This window comes from Marmota marmota, unplaced genomic scaffold, assembly GCF_001458135.2.
Source record: "Marmota marmota marmota unplaced genomic scaffold, marMar, whole genome shotgun sequence".
Lineage (NCBI taxonomy): Eukaryota > Metazoa > Chordata > Mammalia > Rodentia > Sciuridae > Marmota > Marmota marmota.
This window is the reverse complement of record NW_026000139.1, coordinates 1009945-1027878: the sequence shown is the minus strand read 5'-3', so window position 1 is coordinate 1027878 and position 17934 is coordinate 1009945. Positions and strand designations below refer to the sequence as shown.

Here is a 17934-nt window from a genome sequence, read left to right as displayed (position 1 = left end):
CCCCCCGCCCTCATGAAGCCCAGTTTCTGTGAATCAGTGACTCGGCTACATCACTCTCTCTCCTGGTGGCTCCCACTGACGGGGCTTTCTCTGGCCGCCAGTGCTCTCCTGGCTCAGAGGCTCAGCTGCCAGATCCCTGATCTTGCAGCATACTTGGAGAGGAGCCGAGCATCGTCTCTCTGTTAGAGCTCTGGTTCAGCCACTTGCAGCTCAGTTAAACCCATCAGGAAACCTTTAGCTCAGGAGCCACAGTTTGGAGGATTCTGTCAATACGGCAAGACAGCAACCATCCACCCACTCGAGACAGACAGATATAGAGATGATGGATACAGAGATGGGCAGCTCGTCTTAACTCCTGCACGATTTCCCTTTGACCAAAAATCTGCACTGCTAGAAATCCACTCTCTCCTCCTCACTAAAGACGACCGACCAAAGACTGGAAAACTAGCCCAAAGTAACGAATTCACAATGATGATGCCACAAACAGGAGCAGGCACCTCACAGGCTGCAAAGTGAGGATATTAACAGTCTAGCCCCCCAAAGCCCAAACAGGTAGCCTGCTCTCCAAATGCAGACAGATCACCAGCCTCCCTCCGCCGCACTCCCCCACCCTCCCACCGCCACCGCTGCCACCACCACCTTTGGCTCTGTTTGCCGTGCAGGCAAATGCAGGTCCCCCAGGAAGTCCAATTTTCACTTACTCAGATCTACCAAGAATCCCCAGTGCCTTGCTGTATGAAAACCCCACAAACGGCAGTTCTTCGCCCGAGAAACCCGAGGGGCTCAGCTGGCACGGAGAGGATGAAACCCACGAATTCTTCTCTGGTTCATCAAAATTGGAGGTGTCATCATCAGACTTGAGGGTGGGGACGAAGGGGGGAGGCGCTGGTTAAAGAAAAACAAGAAGAGGTGGGAGAGAAAAAAATTTCAGATGGCTTCCACACTGTTGCGGAGCAGAGCGTCTGACTCCTTCGGCGTTGGCGACAGCACTGCAGCGCCTGCTTTCAATCTAGCTCCTCGCAGCAGACCCAGCCTGGCTCCTACAGCAACAAGAGATTAACCCCTTCCCTGCCAACATGGCCACCGACCCGCAGACAGGCTGCCTCCCCGGCGGGGGCAAAGTGAAGAATAAACTCAAACAGGTCACCCAGTGCCACACAAGTGCTGGACCACTCACAAGAGCCCCTGCCTGACATTTCCAGAAGGCTGCTGGTGGGGCATCAGCTGGCTGGTGCCAGGTGACCTAACCCTACCTAGTCTCTCCTGGTCTGAGTTATTAACATCGAGTGTTGATCAGTGAAACCAGATGGAAAGTCTCTATCGTGGATTAACCAGAAGAGGAGGAAGGAACAGAAAAGGGGACTTGGGAGGTTTTGAGACTCAGGCTGGATACCACCGCAGCGGACTTCACTCATCTCTGGAGGAGTCTGCTAGGAGATCTCAAGAACCACTTTTTTTTTTTTTTTTAAGTTCATCACCCCTCCTCCCCAGCGCAATCATGCCCCTGGAATCCACTGCAGTTTAATCAGCATAATGAAACACCAGCCAAGTAAAGTTCCTCCTGGCGCGGAGGGTGGGTGCACAGAGGGGCAGCTGGGCGCGGGTCCTACCTCTTTACGGCATGACTCCTGGCTAGGGTGCACCACATCCTCTCTGCTCCCTGCCACCTACTGAGCTCTCCCGCTCAGGGAGGTAGACACCTGTCCATCAGTCACCAGGAGGCTGCCCATCACCGGGGGCTCCCAGGGGTACCTCCAGCCAGAAGCGTTACTATGGCTGCCGGCTGGGGCGTCTGTGGTGGGCCGGCCGGGGGGCAGGTGGCCAGCCGGCATCACATCCCCCGCAGTGCAGGCTGCATGCTCCCCACTCTGAGGCACGTGCTCTGGCGGTAACCCCACCTGGCCGATCTGAGTGACAGAGCGGCATGAGTCACTGCCCGCCAGGGCTCGCTAGAGCTCCCCCTAGGACAGTTGTCACAGCCCTTCACAGCCCAGGCTTCTTTTTTAACTCCTTCTTTTCTGGACAAAGCTGTAAGCCAGATAGGAGCAGCTCTCCGTTTTTCACTTGCAGACTCAAAAAAACTCCGGCTGTCTCGAAAGCACCCCAGGACAACATCCGAAACCATGCTGAGAAGGAACCCAGTGGTGAAGGGACCTGGAGGAGTGAGGGTATGAGCAGAGATCTGGCTGCTGGGGAAAGTGCAAAAGAACATTCTCAGAGCTTCAGGTGCACTGGGATGAGGTGGGAGAGGTAGGAAGATGGAAAATGGAAAATGTTCACTACCAGAAAATTATCTAACACCTCCAAGCTGCCTCAAGAGAATTTGAATCTTCCCTGTAAGAATTACATGCTTAATACTTTAAAACTTAGCTGATGGGAAGAAAATTTAGATTGAATGCTTCAGCCCATATCCCATGTGTACGTCCATCAATACAAGCTCAAATCCAATCCAAGTTCAATTACTCAATAGCTTTTTCGAAAGGAAAAAATTAAGGGAAATTATAATTCATAATGATCAAAAAGATAAGTTTCCCATCCCATAATAAGGAAACTTAGATAGAGAGGAAATTTATGCAGAGAAATTTGCAGTTGACACTAATTAGGAACACAGTGGTTAATAGCACATGCACTAAAATCTGAGTTAAAATCCCAGCTCTACTACTTACGGGCTGTGTGATCCCAGGAAAATCACTTAACCTCTCTGTGCCTTTAGCTACAACATAGGAATAACTACTTCAAAGGGGTGTTGAGAGGTTTAAATAAAAGAGCCCATATAAAGAGCTTGGCACAGCTCTTAGCATACAGCTAATACCCATAAAGACTCTTTGCCATTATTATTATTGCTCACATGAGGTGCACTTTTATGGCAGATCTTGCAGTTATTAGGAGTGAGGTACAGTAGAATCTCTACTGAATATTTTCTCCTGTGCAAGGCACAGACCCATCAAGGTGAATGTTTATGTTAATCCTATCGTATCATTTAATTCCTAGCAGAAGCTTAATTCCCTTTCCACTATATACTAATTCATCTTCAGGAGACTAAAATAGAATTCCATTTCTGAGTGAGGAGTATGATTAATAGAGGGGTAGGAGCCACACTCCGAGAAATAATTATGACTTTTGAGTTTCTATACTATAAAATAAGATTCATCCATAAAACTCCGTCATGCTCAAAGTACCTTAATGTGGTCAAGATTGGAAAGAGGGCTGGATCATTTTCACATTAAAAGAAAGGAGAAGTCATTGTGAAATTCTCCAGCTAGTAACAGGTAAGATGTTCAAAAATGAAAAGGTAGGTTGCAACCTCTAGACAGGTAAGTGCAAGAGGAACTCTGAAAAGAAGGGCTTTGCAAGACCACATTTATGCAGGGGCAAAGCCAGAGAGAAATGGAGGAAATGAAAATAATCTGCTCTCCAAAAAGTGCTGGGGATGCTCGGCAGGGTCCTTTAGTGGAAAAGAAATAAGGCAGCTAGGAGAAACCATGGTCTCAGGTGGGGTGTCTACATTCACAGTATCCTGCACAGTATGAGAATCACAGTTCAGGAAATTATCAAGAGGACTGTTCTCTTAGAACACTGGCAGCACAAGTGGAAAATGACTTACAGGGACACTTTCACAGCCCAGGGCACACAGGAGGTTGGTGTCTGCCTGTCTGCCTGCCTGCCTGTCTCCCTCTCCCTCTTTCACACACACACACTCTCTACCATGAAAGAACAGGAGCAGACACAAGAAAGGAGAGAATTTACCCTCCAAAAGCTGTAGCTAAAAGAAAAATCTGAAATGGATCATAAAATAAATTTGAATTTATTACCAATGTAAATGAGTAGAAATTTGAATAAAAGAATAAGACTCTTTGAAAAAGAACCAAGCTTTGGGGCTAGGGTTATGGCTCAGCAGTAGAGTGCTCGCCTCGCATGTGCAAAGCCCTGGGTTTGATCCTCAGCACTACATAAAAATGAATAAATAAATAAATAATAAAGGTTATTGTGTACAACTACAAAAAAAAAAATAAATATTGAAAAGAAAAAGAACCGAGCTTATTTTTGAACGGAACAGAACTTCCAGAAATGAAAAGGACTGTTGAATTTAAAGTTTAAAACTCACTAGATATGTTAAATAGCCAGGTTAGACACAGCTGAAGAGAAACTTAGTGAACTAGTGATTAGATCTGAGGAAATCACATAGAGCCATGATACTCAAAATGTGATCCATAGACTGGAAGCATCACCATCGCCCAGGAGCTGGCTAGAAGTGCAGAGTCTCAGGCCTAACTCCACTGAATGACAACTTGCAGCCTAACAAGATCCTCAGGTGATTTATAGGGATTTGTGATTGAGAAGCACTTGTGTAGAAGGCAACACCCAATGACAAAGAGATGGGAAACCTGAGAGCCTGGGAGACAAAGAACCACATAGCTGAACACACTTTTAACAGGGGACCAGCAAGAGACAGTAGCAAAGTCGCTTAAAGTCTGGATGCCACACTTCAAAACAATTATGTAAAGCTCCGTCAAGTCTAACACCTACCAAAGTAGAGATCACATCTATCTTAGGAAGTAATTCTCCGGTTCCTTGTGCCTTATGAAAAAATGTTTCTTTTTGATCCTCATAAACCCAACCAACCCCCTTTTTTTCTTTTAAAAACATCACTGGAGGGCTGGGGTTGTGGCTCAGTGGTAGAGCGCTTGCCTAGCATACATAAGGCACTGGGTTCGATTCTCAGCATCACATAAAAATAAGTAAATAAAGTAAAAAAAAAAAAAAATATATATATATATATCTCACACTGGGCTGGGCTGGGCTGTAGTTCAGTGGTAAAGTACTTGTCTGGCATTCATAAGGTCCTGGGTAACCTATGGCATTACAAAAACAGCAGGGGCTGTGAGGTTTTAATAGGTTATTGAAATCATACCAATTGGTTTTGATGGAGGTACATATGGCAATCCAGCATACAGAGTAGTACCAGGCACATAGTAGGTACACATAATATTTTTAATATGTTTTTTAGTTGTAGATTGACACAATGCCTTTATTTATTTATTTTTATGTGGTGCAGAGGATCAAACCCAGTGCCTCACACGTGCTAGGAAGAGCTCCACCACTGAGCTAAGCCCCAGCCCCCTCAATAAATATTGAATAAGGAAATATATAATTAGACGGCTTGAATAAGGGTCTTACAAAGAGAGCACCTAGCATAATACAGACCACAGAGGCATTTGATGTTTGAATTAAATGAAGAGGCTTTGATAATCGAGATTGTTCCGTCTGAAAACTATGTTAATGAGTACCTCCGTTCCTATCTCCTGATACAGTGCTATGAGATCATCAGCTCTCTCCGCCACAGGCCCACTGCCCTCACCAACGACAAGGAAGAAGTCATACATCACGCTCTGGGGTTCACTGGCAAAAGCCACTAGGGGGGAAAAAATCTTTCCCCGTATAGTTTTTAAATAAGTTAACCTGTTTGAGGTGACATCAGGACATATTCTCCTTAGTGGCAAAGGCTATACAAGTAACGTTTTAAGGATTTTTTTTCTTTTTTTTTCCAGCAATAAGATAGATGGCAGAACAAGGCTTTCAGAAACAAAGAGCTATTTTAAGAACTGTGGTTAATTTCTCTTCTATAAATTCTCTTTCTCTCTTCTATCTCCCCCTTTTTTTTAATACTGATATTCATTAAAAACCTTGGGGGGGAAATTTATCATCTTCAAAAATATTTTTAAAAAACAAACAAGGAAAAATCAAATGGATTCACCCAGTTGGCTCTGCTTCTTTCTAACATGCTCCACTGAGCCCTGGTTACTCCATTCCCATCTTTAGTTTTTCAGAATGCCAAACATTAATTTTAAAAACAGAAAATATTTTCTAATTAGCCAGGCATGGTGGTGCCTTCCTGCAATCCAGCTACTCCAGAGGCTGAGGCAGGAGGATTGTAAGTTCAAGGCCAACTGGGCAACTTAGCCAGACCCTATCTCAAAATGAAATTAAAAGGGGATGCAGCCTAGTGGTAGAGCACCACCCAACCTGTGACTGAATCTCAAAGTTGGTTAAAAGGTATCCAGCCAGGCGCAGCGGCACACGCCTATAATCCCAGCAGCTCAGGAGACTGAGGCAGGAGGATAGCGAGTTTAAAGCCAGCCTCAGCAAAAGCAAGGCCCTAAGCAACTCAGTGAGACCCTGTCTCTAAATAAAATACAAAACAGGACTGGGGATGTGGCTCAGGGGTTGAGTGCCCCTGAGTTCAATCCCTGGTAGCCCCCCACCCCCCGCCCCCAAAAAAAGGTATCTTCATGGGCTGACGTGGGAAAGAGCACTATTTTAGAAAAGCCACCATGGCAATAGTAGTGGCCCAAGAGTGACATGGGAAATGAGGCTGGGGAGTGAGAGAAAGTGAAATCTGGGCAGGACCTTGAAGGTGGAGCCCTGGATCCAACGGGCAGACATAATAGCAGACAGGCATTGCAGTGGCGAGAGGAAGAGGTCAGGGCTAGAAGCTGTAACAGAGGAGTCTATAGGCAAGTCGACACGAGAGGACCTACACTAAGGAGGTGGTGAGAGAAACAGAGAGGCAGTGATGGACAGGAGACAGGCTACCGCAATAAGTGACACAATTTGACAACTGACACAAGAGCAGAGAGTTTAGGAATATTGAATGACAAAATACTCAAAGAGAAAGGCTTCAATGGGAAAGAAAAGCAAGATATACAATGTTTGAGGCCTCCTGGGAACTAACCCCAAAAGTAAGGTAGGGGCTCAGCAAATAAGTTGGTTAGTAAATATACATGAGTCATTTCACCCAAGAGAACAGGTAACATTATCTAAAGCCTGAGGTCCACCCTGCACCCTCTCTCCTCCCAGTGGGAAGCCATCAGATATGATTCATCCACACCATGCCTTGCATAAGAAATTCATAAAGAACACAAAGCAGACCCAGTTTGCAACAGCTTTAAGTAAAAAAAAAAGTTATCCCAACTCTTTGACTCCCCCAAGAATCATAAAGAGATGTTAGGATAATGGTGCTCTGGGCTGGCGATCAATTTTTACAATGCTGTCTTCAAAGTGAATGGATAAGGAAGCTAGCATTACTAAAGTTTGCCTCGATCAATCAAACTAAAGAATGCTGTGGGGGCGGGGGGGGGCGGGCGCTGGCTGCCAACAGCTAAGCAGATGTCCTCTCTAGTGGCCGATCTCAGGGGATGTCAATGGAGTTTTCATTCTGGCTCTCGCCATACTCAAAAGCCATGTCCTCCTTCAAGGCTCCTCGAGGGCAAGTTTTTGGTAATCAGCTTGTGTTTTTCCACAGAGGGAAAAGTCCCAGACGCTTCCCCTCACTCCTGCACTGGGCTTTGGCCAGCCTGCATATCACTTCAGCTTTGCTTTGTTCAACCCGCCTTGGTCTGGGTCCTCAGAACATGGAAAGAAGCCTCTCCATGAGCTTAGACACACATTCAAGGGGAACTTCTCCTGTTGCAACCAGTCTCTGCAAAACCCTGTTTGATTATAGCCAGTGTCTCAGGCGGGTAGAGCTCCCTGGGGACACATTTAGATAAAAGTGAAGGAGCTAGTTCATTGGCTTCCATTCCCCAGGACCTGTTACTAGTGGCCTGGCAGGTTTCACTTCCAACCCCTTCCCCTGGGAATCAGCCACAGCCAAGAACGCAGCAAATGCATTTGCATTCTTCACGGCTCTCCCCGCCCCACCCCACGCCTACAGGTTCTCACTAAATTGCCCAGGCTGGCCTAGAATTTGGCAATCCTTCCTGCCTCAGCCTCCAGAGTAGCTGGGATTACAAGTGTGCACCACCAAGCCTGGATGCCTCCCCATCTCTTTAGTATTCTTTTCTCCAACATTTTAAAATTTTACTTTTAACTTTTTATGATGATTTTCACACACAACAAAGAAGGGAGTGGAATGAACCCCCAGATGCCCATTACCCAGCTCCAACACCTAGCAATGCCCACTCTTACTCCTCTCACCTCATCCCCCCCTTTGTTTGCATACTTGTTGATTATTAAGAGAAAAGCACAGATTTGGGCAGGATGGGGGGGGGTAACCAGGGATTGAATTCAGGGACACTTGACCACTGAGCCACATCCCCAGTCCTTTTTTATATTTTATTTAGTCACAGGGTCTCACTGAGTTACTTAGGGCCTCGCTAAGTTGCTGGCTTTGAACTCGAAATCCTCCTGCCTCAGCCTCCCAAGTCACTGGGATTAGAGGCGTGCGCCATGCGCCAGCGCCCCGGCAAACCCCAGATATGATATCATTTCACCTGTAATTACTGCAGGAGGTACCTCTAACAAGGGTTTCTCATTTGTGCACTGCTGACGATGAGGAATGCAGAATTCTTTATTGGGGGGCAGAGCAGCCGTATGTGTATTATAGGGTGTATGGCAGCATTTTTGACCTCCAGCTACAACATGTCAACAGCACCCCCCCAAGACCACCAAAAATGTCTCCAAACACTGTCCAATGTCCCTAGGGGGCAAAATCCCCTCCCACTTGAGAGTCACTGCTCTGACAGATAGGGATGCTTTTAAAAACTTAAGCACGGTGTCATCATCACATCCAACAAAATGAACAATGCCCTAACATTATCTAATACCATGCCTGTGCTCAATTTTCTCCAGGTGTCCCCAAAATAACTCTTTATACTTGGTTTGTTTGAACCAAGGTTCACACTGGTTTGGTTTGATGTGTCTATTTCAACCTCTAGCATTCCTCAACTGTATTTTTTTTTAAATACCATTTATTGGTTTGAGAAACTAGATCAAGCATCCTCACAGAATTTCCCACATTCTGAACTTGGCTGACTACTTCTTTGTAGCATCATTTAACACATTTCTCTGTCCCCTATGTTTCCTGTAGATTGGTAGATAAATCCACGGCCTTCTGGACATTCATTTGCAATTTTTTTGGCATGAACATCGCCCAGCATATGTTATCAGACTTGATTTCACATGACACTAGGGAGCACACAGTGTCTGCTTGTCTCGCCTCTTGTGATGTTAAGAATGATCCACGGGTTCTGATGATGTCAGCCTGATCCCTCCAATTTCTCACCTAATGGTTTCAGCATCCGTGATGATCATTGCCTGAGGTCACTATTTCATAAAAAAATTGCAAAATGGTGGTTTTCTAATTTCATCCTTCTACGTTTATTAGAGCACATCAACATTCTGGTTGCCCTGCATACAATTCAAATAAGAAGGCAGGATTAGTGCTTGGTTCTTTCCCTATATTTAGCAACATTCCGAGTAATGATTTAGGGCCTTAGCAACCTCCAGGAGTGACCAATGAGATTTCTCTTTTAGTATCATTATGAACTCATGAATGTTTATACCTTCCATGTTTCAAGCCACTGCAATCTTGCTGATACTCAAATTGTTCCATTCTAGGCCAGTGAATGCCGATGAGACATTCTTGTGAGAAAAAGTCAAATCAGAATGTATTTGAACCTTTGGAGCTGCATTCCCAGTTTACAGGGGCTGGAAGAACAAACACCCCATCCCCCACTGAAGTCACAAGGAGACAAATCCAGAATGTGAGAGTATTCTAAAAGAAAATGACCAGGTTTCTTGTCAAGTCAATGTCATGAACATCCATATGCCTGTCCAAAAACTTTCTAATTTTGAAGAAATTCAAACCCATCTCCACAGCAGAATCTATTCCAAAATATGAGTGACTTTAAATCCAGCATTGGAGTGTTAGCAAGGATGTGGAAGAAGGTCTCTCATACACTGTTGGTGGGAATGTAAACACTACAGCCACATTGGGAAAGTATGGTGCACTCTTAATAGGTTAAACACATGGCTGCCGTGTGATCAGCCATCCCATTCCTGGATACTTACCCAAGAGAAATGAATGCACATGCCCAGGGCCTGTATACTAGTGATAAAAGCAATCTTATTTAAATGTTCTAGAAATAATTGCAATATTAATTATTTAAATATTTAAACAGCCAAAAAACTGGCAACAACCCAAACATCTATGAGCAGGTGAGTAGATTAATAAAGTGTGATACATCCATACAATGGACTCCTACCCAGCAATGAGAGAAACCAACGTGTGATACCCCCACATCTACAACACAGGTTACTCTCGGAACAACGCTGAATAAAAGAAGCCCGGCGATGTAAGTACATGTTCAATTGACATAAACTTTAGAAAACACAAACTGAGCTACACTGAGAGAAAGCAGACCAGCCGTTGCCCTGAGGGCAAGGGACAGGGATGAGGAGGAATAAAGGGAGGATGAAAAGGAGCAGAGGACAGGAGTGATGGACATGCTGGTTCTTCTAAGCCTGGTGATGGCTTCACTGGTGTGTACCAAGGTTGCTTTGTCCCCACTCCTTTCCTGACCTAAGGGGCTTCCACACAGGCTTGTCCTGTAAGGCAGGGGTATTGGATAAGCACCTCCAGTCTCATCCTTTACTCCCCACTCAACATGAAGGCAGGAGCTCCTGGGACTCGTCAGAGCTGGACAGATGTCACCGGGCCATGCTTTACTAGGCGGGGGACTCACATGCCTCACAAGTAAGGCCCACGCTTAACACTCCCTCTCTCGGGGCCCACATCCCCCCTTGGCAGGTGTTCAGCTGAGTGACAGTGACCACCCTCAGTGCCAGCAGCCCTGTGGCAGGTCCTCCTGTCCATGAGAGAAGGCCCACCATCCTAAGGTCATTAGGTTGGGGAATTTACCAGAGACCTCCATAGAAGGTTACTGAAAACCCACCTTTCCAAGAACACAGTGGGTTCCTAACTGGCTATCAGTTCTCTGCATGTGTCCTTTATAAGTCAGAATTTTGAAGGACAGAATGGAGGGCTTAGATCTCAAACTGCCAGCTCTGAAGATGCATTTTCCACCCCCCGGGATAAACAGAGTTGGCCATGTTTATTTCCTCTGAAATGAGACACTGGAAATCGTTTCCAAACCCTCAGTCCTGAACCACCTGGGCCTCCCACTCTGTCTCTACGCTTTCATCTCTTGTGACTCCCGCCAACCATCTCCTTTAGTCCTATCCAACCTTCACCCTCAGAAAATGAGTGCAAATGCAATCACCATACTTCATAGAATTGATTAGGAAGCTGGCTGCTGAATAGAGTCCCAGATGTTTAATATAATTTTGAATCTTTGGCCAAATCATTTCTATTCTTGCTTGTTTGTGATAGGTTTTCCAGCGAGTGAGAATTTAAGGGTGGAAGACTCCAATTTATGAGCTCTCTAACAAACCTAGTCCCCATTTCTCACCTTCTACCAGGAAAGGCATTGCTTTATTCAACTGGAATTGATTCACCCAACTGGAATCTGGCCTGGAACCACTGGCTTCTGCTGAGTGGCACTATAAAAAGCAGCCATGTGGAACTTACCAGGGCACATATAGAAAGGATGGTGTCCACCTCATCACAGGGGGCTCATTTATTGGAAACCCGATGGTGAAATTCCTAAAGCTCAGTATCCAGAAAATTGGATCTTCACTGAGCAAATCATTGTGGAGTAAGGCTCTAGGAACCGGTCACTGTCTCCTTTCTGCTTTGGCCACAAGGAGACTGGGGAGTCCCTAAGTATTCTTCCTCTGGCAACGTAACAGAACCACCTTTGTTCTCACTTTTAATCCTGACTTAATTTACCTTACCCGGATACTTCCTTCACCCACAGTCTACATTTACTTATTTATTTATTCCTATCTTCTTAATATTGCAATTATTTCTAGAACAAGCTTTCTCCATTTATCTTGGACTAAAGTGGACTATTACATATTTTTAACATCTCTAGATGCCGCCTGTAAATTCGGTCTGGAGGGGGAAATCCTATAATCCTAATTCATAACATTTAGCTCTTTTTAGCCTATTTCCTCCTCTTAGTAACTTAACCTCTAAAAACAGAACAGCCCCCAAGAGGCACATAAATATTCTCCTGCATATCCCAGAAGAGACCATAAGAGCTACTGACTACATATCTTCATTTCGCCTTTTTTATGTTCCAGCAGGTGGTGCCTACGTGTCCCTGGGTTGAATTTCTGCGGTCACTACTGTTGCCTCCCCATCTTTCCACCCTCCTTTTCCTCCATGAGAGTGCCCCAAACTGCCTCAGCCCCTCTTCCTCCTGCCCTGATGGGGAGATATGCACCAGGGTGAACCATGCCCCAAAGGGAAGTCCACCTCCATCCTCCCCAAACTAGCTTACAAAATGAAACATGGCCGAATACCTGCTCAAGTGATGGGAATCCCCAAACAAGCTGGCCTTTAAAAGGCCCAAAACAAATAAACACACATACAAAATACACAAGGCACTGAGATGATGCTCTTCTATAGGCAGAATGCTAAAATAAACAAGCAGAATATGAATGTTAAAACCATAGGGATTTTCACTTGGGAGGAAGAGTGCCGCTTGTCAGAAATCAACAGCAGAGCGGCAAACCCAAAGGATAAATGTGGCACAGTCTTATAAAAACCTTTCCTCCATTTTTTTTTCAATGATTGAGGGAAATAACCTGCCAATAAAAACTCCTAAAATCTTGGAAAGCAGTATAAATACGCTGCTAAGAGTATAGTCTGGCCCGGCTTAGTGGCGCACACCTGTAAACCCAGCAGCTCAGGAGGCTGAGGCAGGAGGATTGCAAGTTCGAGGACAGCCTAAGCAACCTAGCAAGATCCTAAGCAAGTTAGTGAGACCCGGTCTCAAAATAAAAAATAAAGTTGACTAGGATGAAGTGGTAAAGTGCCCCTAGGTTAAATCCCCAGTTCAAAGAAAAAGTACAGTCCGTGCCGGTGTTTATATTAACAGAGTATTTGAGAAAGCTATACCAAAAATCCAACAGCAGGAGTTCACTTTGGGGCATGGGGTGGGAGACATTTTTCACTGTATAACTTTCTGAACCACTTGAATTTTTACCATAGAATGTACTACTTTTTCAAAAAATTAAAGCAAAGAGAACTTGAGTCAGAGAGACCTGAGTCCATGACCTTCCCTCGGGGGCTCCTCTCTTTAGGCTTCGGAGTCCTCATATGTACTGTGGGACTAATTAGAAAACCTAACTCATAGGGGGTTGGGAAAAGTAGGCAGGACAATAATATGCTTTGCAGACTCTGGCACACAGTAGGTACTCAATAAATGGCATGGCAATAGACGTATTCATGAACACCACTTAATGCATCGTAATTAAAAGTGAACAGGAGCTCATGGTAAAGAAGAGAGGGTGGGGGAGGTATGAAATGTCTTTTTGCTATCAGAAGATAGATTAGGTTAGGGCTGAGGATGTGGCTCAAGCGGTAGCGTGCTCGCCTGGCATGCGTGCGGCCCGGGTTCAATCCTCAGCACCACATACAGAAGATAGATTAGGTTAAACCAGCAAATTTAAGGATATGAAGGATATAAAGTCAGAGGGGGAAAAAAGCTTTAAATTCCTCAAAAACATAGTATAAAATCCAACAGTTCTAAGCAGTCCCATCTACCCATGGAATCCTTTGCCAAAAAACAGCCTCCTCCTAACCTGAGCCCAGAACAAAATGAGGAAGACACAATGATAAGCCAGAAACTCCAAGACTGACAGGTCTGATTTTTCTCTTCCTGCATGGCTTTGTAAATGCTAATGCGCACAGGATTACCTGGGGATCTTATTAAAATGCAGCTTCTGACTTAGCAGGACTGAGTCTCTGCATCTCTAACAAGTTCCCAGGTGATGCTGATGATGCTGGTCCATGGACCACACTCTGAGTAGGAAGTTCCTACTGACCCCAGATAACACTTCTGCGGTTTGTTAGCATGGTGGTCTCGAGGGATTAAGATTACTAGAATGTTATCTCTGCTGGTAACAATCCAGCCAATTCTTCTAAATCAATGGTTCTCAACTGGCACCAACTGACACTGGGCAGTGCCTGGTGACATTGTGGGTTGTCACAACCACAGAGGAAGATGCTACAGATATCTGTGGGTAAAGGCCAGGGATGCTGCTGAGCATCCTGCAATCCACACACCACCCCCCATGACAAAGAATTATCTGACCCCAAATGTCAACAGAGCCCATGTTGAGAGACGCTGTTCTAAATAATAGGAAACAAGATGAACCCTGAGACTCCTCTGTTCCTTCTGACATTATAAATCCTGACTCTAGAAACGGGCCATGGATCCCTCATGTCTTAGACTAAATCTGAGATACGAGGAGGATAACAAGTTAGCAGGATGTGATATGTGGAGAAGGGGTCAGGGGTCACAGGTCACAGTCTATGGTCTATGTTTTGTTTAAAATCAAACACATGTGGTTCAGTAACCCCACAGGCAATCTACAAAGCATGAAACCTCCTATCGCTTTGAGGTACAGCAATTTCACAAGACCATGAATCTGTTCAAGCAAAGGGCCAGTTAGGATCTTAGACTGTAAGCTATATGAAGGCAGGGCCACGTCCAAATTCGCTTATCAGTAGAGCCACAGCACCTAAAATAGCACTTAGCACACTATAGATAAATCTTGCAGAATCAAAAGCTACTGCAATTCCGAATGTTCTTAAATAGACCCAGAGGTTATCTACTCTCTATTGTGACATGGTTTATTATTTGCCATCATCAAAACATTATTACTAATAACAATGCCAAGGCCCATATGGTTCTGCGGAAAGAACAGTCTGTTTGCACCAGGGCCTCGTGCATGCTGGACAAGTATGGAGCTACACCCCCAGTCTTTTATTTTGAGACAGTGTCTCCCTAAATTGCCCAGGCTAGCCTGGAACTTGCAATCCTCCTGCCTCAGCCTCCCAGGTAGCTGGGATTGCAAGTGTGTTCCACCAGGCCTGGCTAAGCACACAGGTTTTGAACTGCACAAAATTTGACCCAAATCCAGACTCGCTTACTTGTTATACAACCCTGGGCAAGTTGCCACAGTATCCATGTCTGTAAAATGGGTATAAAGTTCTTACATTGAACAGAATTTTTTTCTGAAGCAATACAGTGTGATATACTTGAATACCACACGACTGGCACAGAATAGATGCTCTCTCCACATATCATGCTAAAGGACTGGCATTTTAAAACTTGGCAAGTTACATGGTGCTCATTTTTTGCACACAAAAATTTTCAAGAATGTCACCCGGGGCTTGGTCGACATGGCATGCCTCTCCTCTAAGCCAAAGACCCTCACGATTAAGGTTAAGGTTCGTCAAGCAAACACAAGGTATGCATTTGAGGTCTCACTACACCCATTCAGAGCCAGGCAGTGAATAAAGATCCACGACAACAAGGACACATGTTTGGAAGGACAACAACACGGCGTGACATCAGCACGGGATCACCATGCACTCACCACTCACAAAGACAAAGGGCCTGAAAAATCAGGATACATTGGCAGGAACTGTACCTTTCTGAAAATAGTGAAAGGAGTAATGCACAACACGGTTCCCCAGAGCATCAGCCGTAAGTGTTGGAGGAAATCACCCACAATCATCACCCCCGCTTTACGCCCTTCTCTCTGTCTTGGATGACAGGTACAGGTGTGCTGGTTCCAGCCACATCACTATGCCCTGCGGGGAAGGGCAGGGTTAAAAAGATGTGACAAAAGAGTACCAGGCAGCAAAACTCTTCCACCGACAGAAGCAGGTAGGATACACCAAATAAGGCAGGTGTGACCCCAGAGGCTCTGACTGGCTCCTGCTTTCGAGAAGCCCAGAAAACTCAAGCAGAGTGTGAGCAGAATCCCGCCCCAAATCTGAAGTGTCACTGAAGGGCACAGCCTGAAGCAGCTGGTGGGCTTAAGAAACCCCCTACTGAAACTTGGAGAGCAGCCTGGATACAATGATGACTATAAGCCACAAAAACACAATCTTGTGTGAGGCTAGGGGCGAAACATCAGAGTGATGGGCACCTGGAGACCCACAGGGGTGGCCGCAACTCATCTCGGGGATTCTCACTTGCTGGGAGACTCAGTATCCCTCAAGTGGGTCAGATCCCTGGTTCACGCGGCGCTGCCCACAGCATCCCCCCAGCAGCAGGACCTAGAAGGGCACAGATGCTCTGCCTGACCTCAGTGTCAAAGCCAACGCATGTCCTAGTTTCTCTCAGTAGCCACTCCTAGTTCTGTCATTCATAAATCTGTCCAGACCCTTCCTAAATTGCATTTATACCTCCTGCAAGGACCACCTCTTGAGATAATGAGTTTCAGAAGATTATTACCTGCTGTGTTAAGCAGTACTTCCTTTCATTGGTTACAACAAGAAAAAGAAGAATTAGGGGTGAAACAGCAGAGAGGCTAATGTTGCTTTCATCAAGGGACCATCTTGTATTGTGGAAAGCAGAAATGTTCAGCAGCCTGGAACCCAAGGCACTGAAGCAGCAACCATGAACTTAAGAAACTTGATGATTTCAAGTGTTTTGGTTGATAATGTCACACCACATGTGTTTATGAAAAGCAGGACTGGACAAAGGCATAATTTATGTTAAGAGTTACCTAGTTAGCAAATGGCTCAAAGAGCACAGAGTTCAACAATGCTCTCAATCACAAAACCCTGTGCTGATTGCAAACAGGCAGGGCAAACGGGAAGATCTGCTAGGAGACAACTGAAATTCACACCATGCCACTCTACAGAGTCAGGAAAAGGCTCTCCTGAACCTCAGTGGGTGAGAAGCTCCTAGCCCCTGGCTGAGCTACACCAAGTATCTATGCCAGGCTGAGCCCCTTCAATATAAACACCCTAATTGCAACATGGTACCCTGGACTGATTCCCTGGAACAGCAAAGGAACATGAGTTGGAAAACTGGTGAAATCTAAATAAAATCTGAAGTTTAGTTAACAGTAATATGAAAATATTAATCTTAGTTTTGACAAATGTCAAACCATTAAGTAAGGGGTTCCCATTAGGGACAACTAAGTGAAGGGTAGGCTGGGACTGTTGTACTATCCTTTGACTTTTCTACAAACTTAATATTCCAAAATTTAAAAAAAAAATTAAAGCAAATCTATTCTGTGAGTCTTTAGAGCCACTACACTGGGAGTTGGGAGTCAATAAAACCCATCAAAGTTTTTAAGATTCAGGATTCAGTCTCGGGGAAGAGAAGTCCCTGATACAAAACACAATGAGGGTAGAAGGGTGTGGGTTAAGGATAAGAAAAACTGAAAGACTAAGCGAATATTTATTAGGGTAAGGAAAAAATAAACAGAAGGCCACAGAAGGCGTGGTGGACCCTACAAGGCCACGTGTGAATGTGACCAAGTCTGGAGTGACCTACCACACAGCTGCCTCATCCCAAGGACAACCAGAGCTTCTCGAGGACATGGGGCTGGGGTGTAGCTCAGGGTTAGAGCATGTGCTCAGCTCTCACTAAGGCCCTGGGTTTAATTCCCGTCACCAAAAAAAAAAAAAAAAATACAAAATGGGCCTCATGATGGACAAATGTCAAGAACCACTTTTGAGAATGGCATGTACCCTCCCCAGGCTCTGTACGATTCATAGAAAAATAGTTAAAAACTCAATAAGCCTAAAACCTGTAGGGAGGCTAGAAGGAAAAGACTAGAACAAAATCTAGGAATCTTGTCACAGTTGGCCCTGAATGTCCACAGATTCTATATCTTCAGATTAAACCAATTGAGGATTGAAAATGCTCCAAAAAACCTGCATCTGCACTGAATGCATACAGACTTTTTTCCTTATTATTCCCCGAGCAATAGAGTATAACAATTATTTACATAGCAGTAAATCACATCAGGCATTAGAAGTCATCTAGAGATGATTAAAGTATACAGAAGGATGTACATAGGTCATATGCAAATACAGCTCTGTTTTATATAAATAGAGACTTGAGCATCCTAAGATTTTGCTATGCCTGAGGGGTGCTAGAGCCAGTCCTCCTCAGATACCAAGGGAACACTCTCATACCAAAACAACATCAAGGTTTACCAAAACAAAGAATGAAGTTACTCAGATAATTAATCGCCATTCACTGACTT

General features: G+C 44.9%; 1 protein-coding gene across 14 annotated transcripts in view; it reads right to left on the bottom strand.

Moving 5' to 3' along the window:
* Cit (citron rho-interacting serine/threonine kinase) overlaps positions 1–17934 on the bottom strand; it is a 160855-nt gene that overhangs the window by 93652 nt on the left and 49269 nt on the right. For 12 of the 14 annotated variants that reach the window (XM_048785710.1, XM_048785709.1, XM_048785711.1 and 9 more), the window contains one exon: positions 702–885. The exons of 1 other annotated variant lie outside the window; for it this stretch is intronic. In XM_048785710.1, the coding sequence (XP_048641667.1) occupies positions 702–885 (184 nt within the window). Of the gene's footprint in view, positions 1–701; positions 886–1610; positions 1905–17934 lie in introns of those variants that run through there. One more of the 14 variants, XM_048785721.1, reaches the window with a different exon arrangement.